Source organism: Hyaena hyaena, unplaced genomic scaffold (assembly GCF_003009895.1).
Source record: "Hyaena hyaena isolate Hyena2069 unplaced genomic scaffold, ASM300989v1 scaffold_645, whole genome shotgun sequence".
Taxonomy (NCBI): Eukaryota; Metazoa; Chordata; class Mammalia; order Carnivora; family Hyaenidae; genus Hyaena; species Hyaena hyaena.
Genome location: NW_024081272.1, coordinates 934312 through 947111, shown reverse-complemented (window position 1 = coordinate 947111; position 12800 = coordinate 934312). Strand labels below are relative to the sequence as shown.

The following is a 12800-nucleotide window of genomic DNA, read 5'->3' as shown; positions in this document are numbered from 1 at the left end:
TTTTTGTCCCAGTGCCCTGGGCTAAAGTTTCCCTGTGCTGTGCCAGCTTTCCATCTGGATATTCCTTTCCTTCTGACCTGTTTGTTGCCGGTGGTTGGCACAGCTTATTAGGAACATTTATTCATAAAACTTAGAACAGATGAGAATCATTTTGTTTCATTTAAGACAGTAACATTCCGCAGACTATTCCAGTGTGAAAAGAGTGAAAGTGTCCTGACTTTATAATATTAAGGTTGCTCTTACTGAAGAATTCTGAAAGTAGATGTTATCTCTTATTGATTTTATTGTCATGTATGGTTACTTCTCAAATGCTAATTATATAAGCAGTTCATTTAATTTAGTGCTTTAGACCTTAACTGTTTGTTACATATTGCTACAGTGGACTAAGGAAAAAAGCCTTTGTTCATATGCCAACACTGCCCAATCTTGATTTTCACAAAACTGGAGATGGGGTAAGAATTCTGCCTTTTCTTTTTACTAAGTAAAATCGTACCTTATTTTCAGCATTGAAATGCTTGCTTCATTGTCTCATTTGGATAAAACCAGGGACCAGGAACTATACCTTTTACAAAATAAATAAGACAAAAAAATAATGTAACAGTGGCTGAAAAATGTTAGCATATCTGACTGTGTCAACATGGCTCATGAAATTAGGGGGAACAACAATCTAAACTGGTTTCTAAATATATCAAAGATATATTTAGAATATATATATATATATATATGTCAAGAGGAGAAATTAACTTGTGGGGTAATATATATAGTATGAATGTCTTTTTTTTTTCTCTTTGATTTACTTACATATTTATCTCATACCGCCTTGGTGTACAAAAGACAAAGTAGCCAAAAGTACAAAAAAGACAAAATACAGCTAGTGACATAGTTTGTTTTATTGATGTCAGAAAAGGCTTTTAGAAAGATTCACTATATCTCTTAGCCTTCATATATGTTTAACAACCATTTAAATGTTGTATTCACAGTGCTGCTGGGAACCGTGCGCTGGTGGGGACAGGGATAGGCCTCTTCTCTGCAAGGCTCTCCTATGCCTGCCAACAGGGCATTTATACGACTTTGACCCGACCGATATAGATTGCATCTTCTAATTAAGAATACATGTGTTCGATGTGCTTCAGCTTAATTTCTCTGAGTTTCCTTTTATATTAACTTTTCCTTTTTCCTTCGTTTAGTTGGAAGGAGCTGAACCTTCTGGGCAGCTTCAAAATATTGATGAGGAAGTTATCTCTTCTGCTTGCCGTCTTGTGTGTGAATGGGCCCAGAAAGTTTTAAGCCAGCCATTTGACACAGTCTTGGAATTAGCCCGTTTCCTTGTAAAAAGTCATTATATAGGCACCAAGTCGATGGCAGCTCTAACGGTAATGGCAGCGGCACCACCAGGTACAAAATTACCGTTAACAAGCTAAAATGGATAAAGATATTACTATGTTTTAGAGTTGGTAGCAAACAAAGAGTTTCGTCAAAGAACTTTTGTCTTTTTAAATGTCTCATTTCAGTCATACCTTATAAACCTAAGGAAGAGTGTAAGTTGTTACTACTCTAGGAAATTACAGTTCGTGAAAAATGTATTAATGTGAAACTTGTTTTCCAGAGATGATTCTTCTGATTGTTAAGTGTAAATAATTGTAAATCTACAATAGATTTATCCCAGCCAGAATTATAGTTCCTTAGGTAACTTCACTTTTTAAAAAGGTTAGTAATTTTAACAATTGTTTTCCTTTCAGTCTGTCAGAAGATTTACATATTTGTAGGAGGGGTGTATAATTGTTCTGTCATTTCATTTTATTGTCAATTGAGGACTCACTTGAGCAAAATAATCTCTTACTAGAGCCTTGTCATGATTTCTGTCTAGATTGTAAACCATATGACCTAAATCTGTTCACTTACACTTACACATGCGCAGGATAGTGCTTGGAGAGCCTTAACTCGCTAGGTAGCTTGTATATGTTACCTCATTTCTTCCCTCCAGCAGTCCTGGGAGGCATGCGATATTCATTCCCATATTACAAATCAGAGAACAGGCTTAAGGATGTTAAGTAATTTGTCCATGGCCAGATAAGTAATGGGGCCAGGATTTGAATTCCGATTTGTCAGGTCTCAAAAGCCCAGGCTAGCTGCATTACATTTACTGTCTTCTTCTGGCAAAATGAGGTTTTAAAAGATATGGGCCCTTCAACGTACTGTGTTCTCTTTCTCCTGCCTCTGTTGATACCCAGATAAGTACTTTAACAAGCTGAGGACTTAGGAGGTATCATGGGCTACAAAACATTTCTCTCTTCCTTATTTTCACAAAGTCCGGTCGAAAGAAGTGTTGAGTGATTGGATGAATGAATATTTAAAGCATAGGTGGAAAGAAAAGTGTGTTTTTAAACAAAAATACTAAAAATTTTATGTATAAATCTATATTTCACTTTGTGCAAGTAGTCCCCTTGGGAAGTTGTTACTTTAGCAATTATATTATTACTCAGAACATTTTTAGACTCTTAAAATTTTGTTCTCAATCACTGCCATATTTTTTAAATACCTTTGGTAATGATTAATGTTCAATCCTTTGAAGGTGAATTTGGTTTTTTATAAATATAGTCTCCATATTAAGAACAGGTTGTGTTACAAATGTCCTTTGGTAAGTCAGCTGCTTGGAAGTCATTCCTGTCCAGAAACCCTGGCAGGAGGGAGACAGCTGAGCTTTGAGCCATTGGCAGAGGCTTTTGGGTGCAGGTGCTGAGAAGCCAGAGCTGAGGCTGGGGGCCAAGAGGGGGCAGTAACAGTCTGAGATGGATTTGTAGACCAAAAAAAAAAATGGCTCTAAGGGGCTCAAAAGATGAGGGTTTTGAGGAGTGGGCTTGTGAGAAAGAGTTTTCAGTCACTTCTTTTTCTCCTTCCTGTCCCCCCTCCCCAAGCTGTTGATGAAAAGCAGAAACTAGGCTAGGGTAAGGCAAGGCAAGGTGTACCAGCAGGATGACGTGGTCCTCCCCTTTGCTCTTCGCTGTGTTTACCAATCACAGCTTAGTTTCTAATGATTGTAATGCTACACTATAAAAGTGAAGAGAGCTTTTTAAAAATTTAACTATCACATCATCTGTTGTTCTTAACCTAAAATTTATCTCTTGCTTAGTTTGTCATTTGTCTTTTCTCAGTGTTGCTGTTACTACTGCTTTAAAAAGTTTTTTCAGTAACACATTTTCAAAATATCTTAACCTCAGTTTTATTCAGAAGCTCTGCTCATTTCTCCTGTGTCATACTGGAATAATTGTGTAGTAGCAGTTAACATAGTAGTCCCTCTTTTTGTGAATTTCTGGTAGAATTAAAGACTTGTTTTCCCTATACACATTTTTTCTAAATATGATTTGTTTCAGCAAATTTTTATTGAATGCCCCTCATGGGCTGAATATTTAAATCATGAAAATATATGAATTTCTAATTAGAGAAGGAAATTTCTGACATCTGATAAAATGTGAAACTTGCTCCCTTGGCATTTATTTATCTTAGCCTCTGCATATTTATGTCATAGCTACTACTCTTTACAAAACCTTCATCTTGTTACTGCTGATTTAATTGAAACTGTAACCTGAGTTGAATCATATTTTAAGGTGTCAATTAAAACTGTATTGACAAATGTTTATAAATTGAAAGTGCAACCCTTATGTTACATTAAGAGATTGGGAGTTAAAATTTGCTGGTTTTGGTTGCTTTGTCCAGTAGATGGCTGCATATTCAAAGAAATTGAGTTGTAACTGCCTTCTGTAAAACAGAGTATTTATTTTAGCTTTCTTTTCTGTTTATTTTCAGGAATTAAAGGAATTACCCAGCCATCTGCTTTTATACCTACAGCTGAGAGTAATTCTTTTCAGCCTCAGGTGAAGACTTTGCCTTCTCCTATTGATGCGAAACAGCAATTGCAGCGGAAAATTCAGAAGAAGCAGCAAGAACAAAAACTACAGTCCCCTTTGCCAGGAGAATCCCCAGCAAAAAAAACAGAAGGCGCTACAACCAATGGAGTGACTAATCTTTCTAATGGGAATCCTGCAATCCTTTCTCCTCAGCCTATTGGTATCGTTGTGGCAGCTGTCCCTAGTCCCATTCCGGTAATATCATTAAATAGTCTTTGACCTCATTGGGCTGGTGGGAGATCATTTGTTTAAGTAAAAGTGGCACATGAGGGGTGCCTGGGTGGCTCGGTTGGGTAAGCATCTGACTCTTGGTTTTGGTTTAGGTCATGATCTCTTGGTTCCTGAGATCAAGCCCCACATCAGGCTCATGCTGACAGTATGGAGCCTGCTTGGGATTCTCTGTCTTTCCCTCTCTCTCTGCCCCTCCCATGCGCTCTAAATAAACAAATAAATGAATAAACAAACAAACAAGCTTAAAAAAAAGTGGCACACGAGAAGGAGGTAAGTATAGGTACAGATTCAGTTACAGACTGATTTTGTGAGCACAAATACATCCAGTCAGCTTTAGTCATTTGTCTTTTAGTCACAGCATACGATGTTGATTACAAAACAAGCTATATAATGAACATAAGTGAAAATACAGAGATTTAAGACATGGAGAGAATGCACACATAACCATTCAGATCTTTATGTTAAAGAGAGGAGTCGTTTTCAGAATTGTTTCATCCCGAACTCAGACTCGATGATCAGTTGCAAACTTCTTTCGGTTTTTGTTTTGAACTTTTCCTCTTTTTAACATTCAGATGGAGCAAAGTTGTAATATACATTGATAACACTTTAATGTAGACCTGTGGCTGAGGTTTGCTGGACATAGGACCTTGGACAAGTCTCCCGTAGCTATTCTGAGACTATTTTCCTATTAAACAGATTAGAGTATCCTATCTCACATAACTGAGGTTATGATAAAGGGGCTTTTAAAATGAGAGTGCATCATGCTACAACAAGGAGGTATTTTATGTTATTATTGATATTATTAAGGAGATATTTTATCAGATTTGTTTTTCTTATCATCATCATCATCATGTCAGTAAAACATGTTATACCTGGTAACCACACTCTTGTGCTATTCACTATAGAGAAAACTTGTGGAGACAGCAGTTTTATCTGAGACCTTATTCACAGTGGTTTAATTACTAGTGTCCAAAATAGATACGTTTATAGAACAGTCACCCCATCCCCGATAAGTGAGTCATTTTCTTGACCCAAAGGTAGATACCTTCTATTGCATGTTCTTTTAAGATTTTATCTTCTCTTCCTATAACCTCCTTAAAAATGATTATTTTGGCAAGTATTCATCACAAATGTGAAGTTTTTAGTCTTGTTTATTGAAAAATATCTTAATGTTTTCCCTACGTATTTTTATTTTATAACAATGTTGCACTGTGTTGCATTTTTTATAATATTTGTGTGTCTGATAATATAGAACCTGATCTAACAGGTATATATAGAACTCTAGTCTGAGAGAGGAACTGTTTTTTTCTCTTTTTAGCATTACATTTATTAAATGCCTTAATACTATACAGATATGTGAATTACTGTTTATATCCTAGACCCATTAAATCTGACTTTTTTGTTTTCCACCTTTTAACAGGTCCAGCGGACCAGGCAATTGGTAACTTCACCAAGCCCAATGAATTCTTCTGACGGCAAAGTTCTTCCCCTCAATGTACAAGTGGTCACTCAGCACATGCAGTCTGTGAAACAGGCACCAAAGACTCCTCAGAACGTCCCAGCCAGTCCTGGTGGGGATCGTTCTGCCCGGCACCGCTACCCTCAGATCTTACCCAAACCAGCCAACACCAGTGCACTCACCATTCGCTCCCCGACTACTGTCCTCTTTACTAGCAGTCCCATCAAAACCGCTGTTGTGCCCACTTCACACATGAGTTCTCTAAATGTGGTGAAAATGACAGCAATATCCCTCACGCCCAGCAACGGTAGTGCCCCTCTTAAACATTCTGCCTCAGTAAACAGTGCTACAGGAACAACAGAAGAATCCAGGACCATTCCGCAGATCAAGAATGGTTCTGTCGTTTCACTTCAGTCTCCTGGCTCTAGGACCAGCAGCACCGGGGGAACATCTGCTGTAGAAGTAAAAATGGAGCCTGAAGCATCCTCAGATGAGCATCCTGCACAGTGCCAAGAGAACGCTGATGGGGCAAAAGCTCCCAAAACCACACCTGGTGCCCTTTTGGGGCAGAAAAGTAATACAGATGGAGTAGTGCAAAAACCTTCAAATGAAGGTGTCACTGAAGTAAAAGCAACTAAAGTCTGTGACCAGAGGACCAAATGTAAAAGTCGCTGTAATGAAATTCCGCCAGGCACTTCAACAGGCAATAATCAAAGCACTATCACTCTCTCAGTTGCCACTCAGAACTTACCTTTCACCAGCACCAGCTCACCAGCTAATGGTGACTCAATAAATAAAGACCCTAAATTATGCACTAAAAGTCCAAGAAAGCGACTGCCGTCTGCATTGCAAGAGTCCCAGGTGCCTCCCATAAAGAAACCAATTGTGGAACAGCTTTCTGCAGTTATCACAGAAGGTCAGAAACCAGGCAGTGTTGAGAAGGACCAAAAGGTTCCACATTCAGGGAAAATAGAAAGTTCAACAGCCGGTGCTCAGATTCCTAGCAAGGTATCAATAAATGTCAATTCACACATAGTGGCAAATCAACCCTTGAATTCTGCTCTCATTGCCAGTGATTCAGCTTCAGAACAGCAAACACCATCTTCATCTCCAGATATCAAAGTAAAACTTGAAGGGAATGTCTTTCTTGTGGACAATGATTCAAAACCAGATGGCAGCTTTAATTCAAACGAATGGCAACAGGTCAGTAAGGATTCTGAGTTTATATCTGCTGGCTGTGAACAACAGCAAGATATCAGTGTTATGACAATTCCTGAGCACTCTGATATCAATGACTTAGAGAAATCTGTTTGGGAATTAGAAGGAATGCCACAGGACACATATACCCAGCAGCTGCATAGCCAGATACAAGAATCTTCTTTGAATCAAATACAAGCACAGTCTTCAGATCAGTTACCTCTACAGTCTGAACTGAAAGAGTTTGAGCCTTCTGTTTCCCAGACAAATGAAAGCTACTTTCCTTTTGATGATGAGCTTACACAAGATAGTATCGTGGAAGAGCTGGTGCTCATGGAGCAGCAGATATCAATGAACAATTCTCATTCTTATGGTAACTGTTTGGGAATGACCCTTCAGAGTCAGTCAGTAACTCCAGGAGCTCCGATGTCATCTCATCCCTCCAGTACCCACTTCTACCATCCAATCCATAGCAATGGCACTCCGATCCACACACCCACACCCACTCCTACCCCCACCCCCACCCCCACCCCCACCCCCACTCCAACGTCTGAAATGATTGCTGGCTCTCAGAGTCTGTCTCGGGAGAGCCCTTGCTCCAGGCTAGCCCAGACCACACCTGTGGATAGTGCTTTAGGAAGTAGCCGACACACACCCATTGGTACTCCACATTCTAACTGCAGCAGTAGTGTCCCTCCCAGCCCTGTTGAATGCAGGAATCCATTTGCATTTACCCCAATAAGCTCCAGTATGGCGTATCATGATGCCAGCATTATCTCAAGTAGTCCTGTAAAACCAATGCAAAGACCCATGGCCACACACCCTGACAAAACCAAGCTTGAATGGATGAATAATGGGTATAGTGGGGTTAGTAATTCATCAGTTTCTGGCCATGGCATTCTCCCAAGCTATCAGGAACTCGTGGAAGACCGTTTCAGGAAACCTCACGCTTTTGCTGTGCCTGGACAGTCTTACCAGTCTCAATCCAGACATCATGACACTCATTTTGGTCGTTTGACTCCTGTCTCTCCTGTGCAGCATCAAGGTGCCACTGTAAGTAACACCAACAAACAGGAGGGTTTTGCGGTCCCTGCCCCTCTTGATAATAAAGGAACTAATTCATCTGCCAGCAGCAACTTCAGATGCCGGAGCGTGAGCCCTGCTGTTCATCGCCAACGTAATCTTAGTGGAAGCACCCTGTATCCAGTATCTAATATCCCCCGAACTAATGTGACCCCCTTTGGAAGTCCAGTAGCCCCAGAAGTTCACGTTTTCACAAATGTTCACACAGATGCATGTGCCAACAACATAGCTCAAAGAAGTCAATCGGTTCCATTGACGGTCATGATGCAGACAGCTTTCCCGAATGCTCTTCAGAAGCAAACCAACAGTAAAAAAATAACCAGTGTTTTGTTGAGTAAACTTGATTCTGACAATGATGACGCAGTGAGAGGTTTGGGCATGAACAACCTGCCCTCCAATTACACAGCCCGGATGAATCTCACTCAGATTTTGGAAACTTCCACTGTTTTTCCTAGTGCCAATCCGCAGAATATGATCGACTCCAGCACTTCTGTTTATGAATTTCAAACACCATCTTACCTCACTAAAAGTAATAGCACCGATCAGATCAGTTTTTCTCCTGGAGATAATCAAGCACAATCAGAAATCGGAGAGCAACAATTAGATTTCAATAGCACTGTTAAAGACCTGTTGAGTGGAGACAGCTTGCAATCCAACCAGCAGCTGGTAGGTCAGGTAGCATCTGATCTCACTAATACTGCGTCTGATTTCTCTAGTGATATCAGGTTGTCTTCTGAGCTCTCAGGCAGCATCAATGATTTGAACACTTTAGACCCAAACCTACTGTTTGATCCAGGGCGTCAGCAGGGACAAGATGATGAAGCTACACTGGAAGAATTAAAGAATGACCCATTATTTCAACAAATTTGCAGTGAATCCATGAGCTCTATGACTTCATCAGGTTTTGAGTGGATAGAAAGCAAGGACCATCCTACTGTTGAAATGTTGGGTTAAATAGTGTTTTATAATATGTAGCACACTGTATCTAAAGACATATGTATTGTATTTGTCTTAATGGAAGTGCCTCCCGCAGCAGAAACACTTACTATTAATTGTGACATTTTAAAAGAGTTTGCTGCAGAAGTGGTTTCTTCTTCAGTAGGAAATGGTTAGACTTGCCTCAGTTCTTAACAAGTTTCTGAAGACAGTAGGCTGTAGGAGTACAAGTATTAGGTTTTAAATTTTACAACGTTCCCCCATTTAATCACATTGTTTGCTTGTAAGCGGTTGACTAACCAGCTTTTACAAGAGCAGTCTAGATCTTTATTTTGTGTAAGTTCATTTTAATTCATCAGTTGATCTGCACAGAATTTAGAGGAAACCATTGATTTTAGGTATAGGCTATTTTTTGTTATTGTTGGCATTATCTTTTAGATACGAAATCATAGCTAAGGTAAACTGTATAGAAGAAGGTCTTCTTTGAAACAGGGATAATATTCAGGTTATTATCGGTATTTAGGCTTGAAGCATAGAGCTACTGTAGAATGAAAAAAATCTCTGTAGGACTTTCTGGGACTTCAGTACCATTTGCACCTGCATTTTGAAGGGCTTAAATAGGAGAAAATAATGGAAAATCAAATGTTAATTTAAGGAAAGCAAAAGCTGCACTAAAATTTTTAAAAGGAAAAACTAGTAGCCATTTATATTTGTGACCTTGCATTAGTCTTATTTTAAAATTTAATTTTAATATGGAGCCAGCACACACGCAGAGACCTGCATACATGTGTGAGTGCACGCGCACACACACACACACACAAGAACTCCAAACATTGTAACTTAATAGAATAAGTACAAGCATGTTAAAAAAATATTTTATGCTTTATTATTTGGAAATTGAGACAGGGGAATTTAGAAGGAATAAAAGCATTTTCTTAGTTTCATCACAATGGCTACCTGCACATACTAAAATTTTATTTAAGATTTAATTAGAAGTTTTTTAAGTCCTCAGTTTAGTGACTGACTCCTTCACTCCTGAATATAGTAACACAAGTTGATCATGGGATCCAAGTAAACAGGAAGGAGATGACATAAAAGAAAAAAATAAACATTTCGCCACCTAAGGTCTGAAGCCACAAATCTTTAGGTCTCTGATAAAGGGGACATCAATAGTACTTGAAGAAGAGGAGCATTTTATTACATGCTTAATTTATTTATTGTGATAACCACAATTGCAAAAGAAGCACTCAGGATTTGTTTTAAAATGTTTCTCTGTTTGGCTCCCATTTTTTTTATGAATAATTATTTATGAATTTCTTATTGACACAAATCTGCTCACTAGTGGTCAGCTCCGTTTGAGTGATTTTAGGATTTCTTTCAAATAGATTTAAAAATCACCATTAACTTTTTAAAGATAACATTAAACCATTGCTATGCTACCTTGAGCCTAGGCTAGCTAAGCTTTCCTTTACCTTAATTAGCAAGCCAATCAGAAGACTACAATCAGTGAATATTTAACAAATGTGATGAAGGGTTTAATTTAATAAGGTTTCATTGTTCAATAAATTTGCAAGGTAGGGTATTAACATATTTTGATAAATAAACGGTGCTAGGGTTGGCTCAGAGGTTTATATATTAATATGTCCTAGTTACTGGCATTTGTGTGTGTTTGCTGTTATCTGATTTAATGATCTGTTAGATATTTTTTCTTGATGCTAGTTATTTCTTCACTGTACATTGAGACACAGCACTACTGCACACCAAAGTATGCAATACCCAAAGGAAACTGTGTGATTTCTTTTAACAAATGATGGGAGCCTTTCTATATGAGATACTCTGAAAAGGAGATTTTGAGGCCATTCTAATCCCTTGTTTACATTATTAGCTTCCTACTAATATAAAAATAATGGAAATCTTTTTTTATAAAACTATAAAGACTGGAGGATTTTTAACCCTCTGTACAGTATTGCAGCAAACACTTTAAATTTGGCTGAATTCGTCCAGCAAACTTTCTGGGGTTCATATATTGCACTAAATTTGTTGAACCTGTGGTAGGCACATCTCTTAGGATAAATGCAACCAATACAGTCCACAGATTAAACTTTTTAAATGTGTTTCATTATGAAAAGACAAAATGTCATCAAAGTGACAGATAAAATTGTCTTATGTAGCAATGTGCATTGATCTCAATGAGATATTTCTATTTCTTATTCTCTTACATGAGAATATTACAGCAGGAAGAATTAAGTTTAGTTTGCTTCACCATGTTAATACATGATCACAAAATGTGCATGAGTGTTATTGACTTATCTTGTACAGTACTAGGTATTCCTGTAACCACTTTTTTTTTTCTTGGCTGTATTGAAACTGGTTCAGTGTTAACCAGGCAAGCATAGTTATTCACGAGTTATTTACTTTTTTCTGTTGACTAATTCTGCTTAGTTATTGTTGAATATGTTCTTTTCTCAGAGTATTTTCATTGTTTTCATGTTTAAAACATTTTTCATACTGTTTATCATGATAAGACTTCATGAAGTAAATAATTTTGCATATAATTGCAATAAGCACTGACTTTTGAACTGAAAAGAAGGAAAGTGTTTTTTTTTTTGTGCAGTGCATCTGAGGTTCATATAATAGTCTTGTACTATAATGTGCTTTACTACACCATAAATGACAAAAAAACAAGCCCTGTTTCATGTTTTCATTTAGTGCAAAAAGTCAGATTTCCCCAGTGTTTTGTTGTCTGTTGTACCTGCTGAAACTCCAGTAGTTGAATATTACAGTAGCATTTCAGTTCTCTTTTTTTATTGAAAGTGCTCAAAAATTGTTTTTTAAATGTTTTCAAAAGCAATTAAAAACATTTTATATTAAACTGACTGGGTCTTAAGGTGATTTGTGTGATTCATCCGGCATAGGCAGTGTGCCATTTTCAAACAGACCTGATGCCATTCTTCCTTTGATCTCATGAAATTCATAGAAATGGATAAAGCCAGCACAAGGCTGAACAGTGCTGCTAATCTGCTCTCTGTTATTAATCCAGCAGGATACACAGATCTCATTTTATTCATCAGAACTCTGCTATTCACTTAGGATCTATTACTGATGAGCGGTAAATGGCACAGAGCTTTGCGTTGTCCCCAAAAATCGTTACTTTTGCTTATTCACATAATGTTATTTTAAAGTGCTAGTCTGTGGAGTACCTAGATATGTATATTTTTGAAGCTTTGAATAGAAAACCAGTAGGAAAAAAGTGGAGAAAGTTCTAAAGCACAACTGTGCCCAAAAGCAGCATAAACATTTTGGTGAACAAGAAATACAAAATGCGCTGAACTTGAAAACTGGTACTTGAGTTATAGGTATGGAATCAGAAAGGACCATACAGAAGTTTCAACTCAAAAAAAAAAAAAAAGAGAGAGACATTTCAACTCCTGACGTCTACAGAGTAATGAAATAAGGGCCTGAGATGGAGTTTCTCCATTCCTGAAATAGCTGCAACAACCAGTGCCTGGAGCTGTATAACTTCTGTTGTAGCCAGGACCTGAGCCAAACAGGCCGTTCATCTGTGTGCTCTGTGACAACCCCACTATCACTGCAGGACTGCAGCTCTGACTGGACACGTTGTGGAAGCAATATAACAGGAAAGAAGAGACTAGCAATTGAGAAGGAGAGAGAAAAAAGCAGAAGATTCCCCGACAAAATAAGCCTGCAAACCAAAATTCTCAAGTACATGAAGGAAATGAAACTAATCCTAAGAAAGACAATCTGCACTTAAAAGTAATGAACCACCTGGATGTTAGCTTTAAAAATAGATGTCTTAGGATTCTCAGTGATGACAAAAAAAAAAAAAAAAGGTTGTTTTAATAAGAGCAGGCAAACCAGTAGGTGTAGTGAACCAATAAAATCTGGGGGGGAAATACTGTGTTTTTTGAGGTGATTTGGGCTGCACATAACAGAAAACCTAACACTGGCTTAACCATAAAGACATTTAG

General features: G+C 38.0%; 1 protein-coding gene across 1 annotated transcript in view; it reads left to right on the top strand.

Moving 5' to 3' along the window:
• RFX7 (regulatory factor X7) overlaps positions 1–11625 on the top strand; it is a 121569-nt gene extending 109944 nt beyond the window's left edge. Inside the window, exons 6-9 of the mRNA XM_039216568.1 lie at positions 368–452; positions 1188–1395; positions 3805–4100; positions 5557–11625. Coding sequence (XP_039072499.1) covers positions 368–452; positions 1188–1395; positions 3805–4100; positions 5557–8829 — 3862 coding nt within the window. The 3' untranslated portion in view covers positions 8830–11625. The remainder of the gene's footprint in view (positions 1–367; positions 453–1187; positions 1396–3804; positions 4101–5556) is intronic.
• Positions 11626–12800: the final 1175 nt, after the last annotated feature.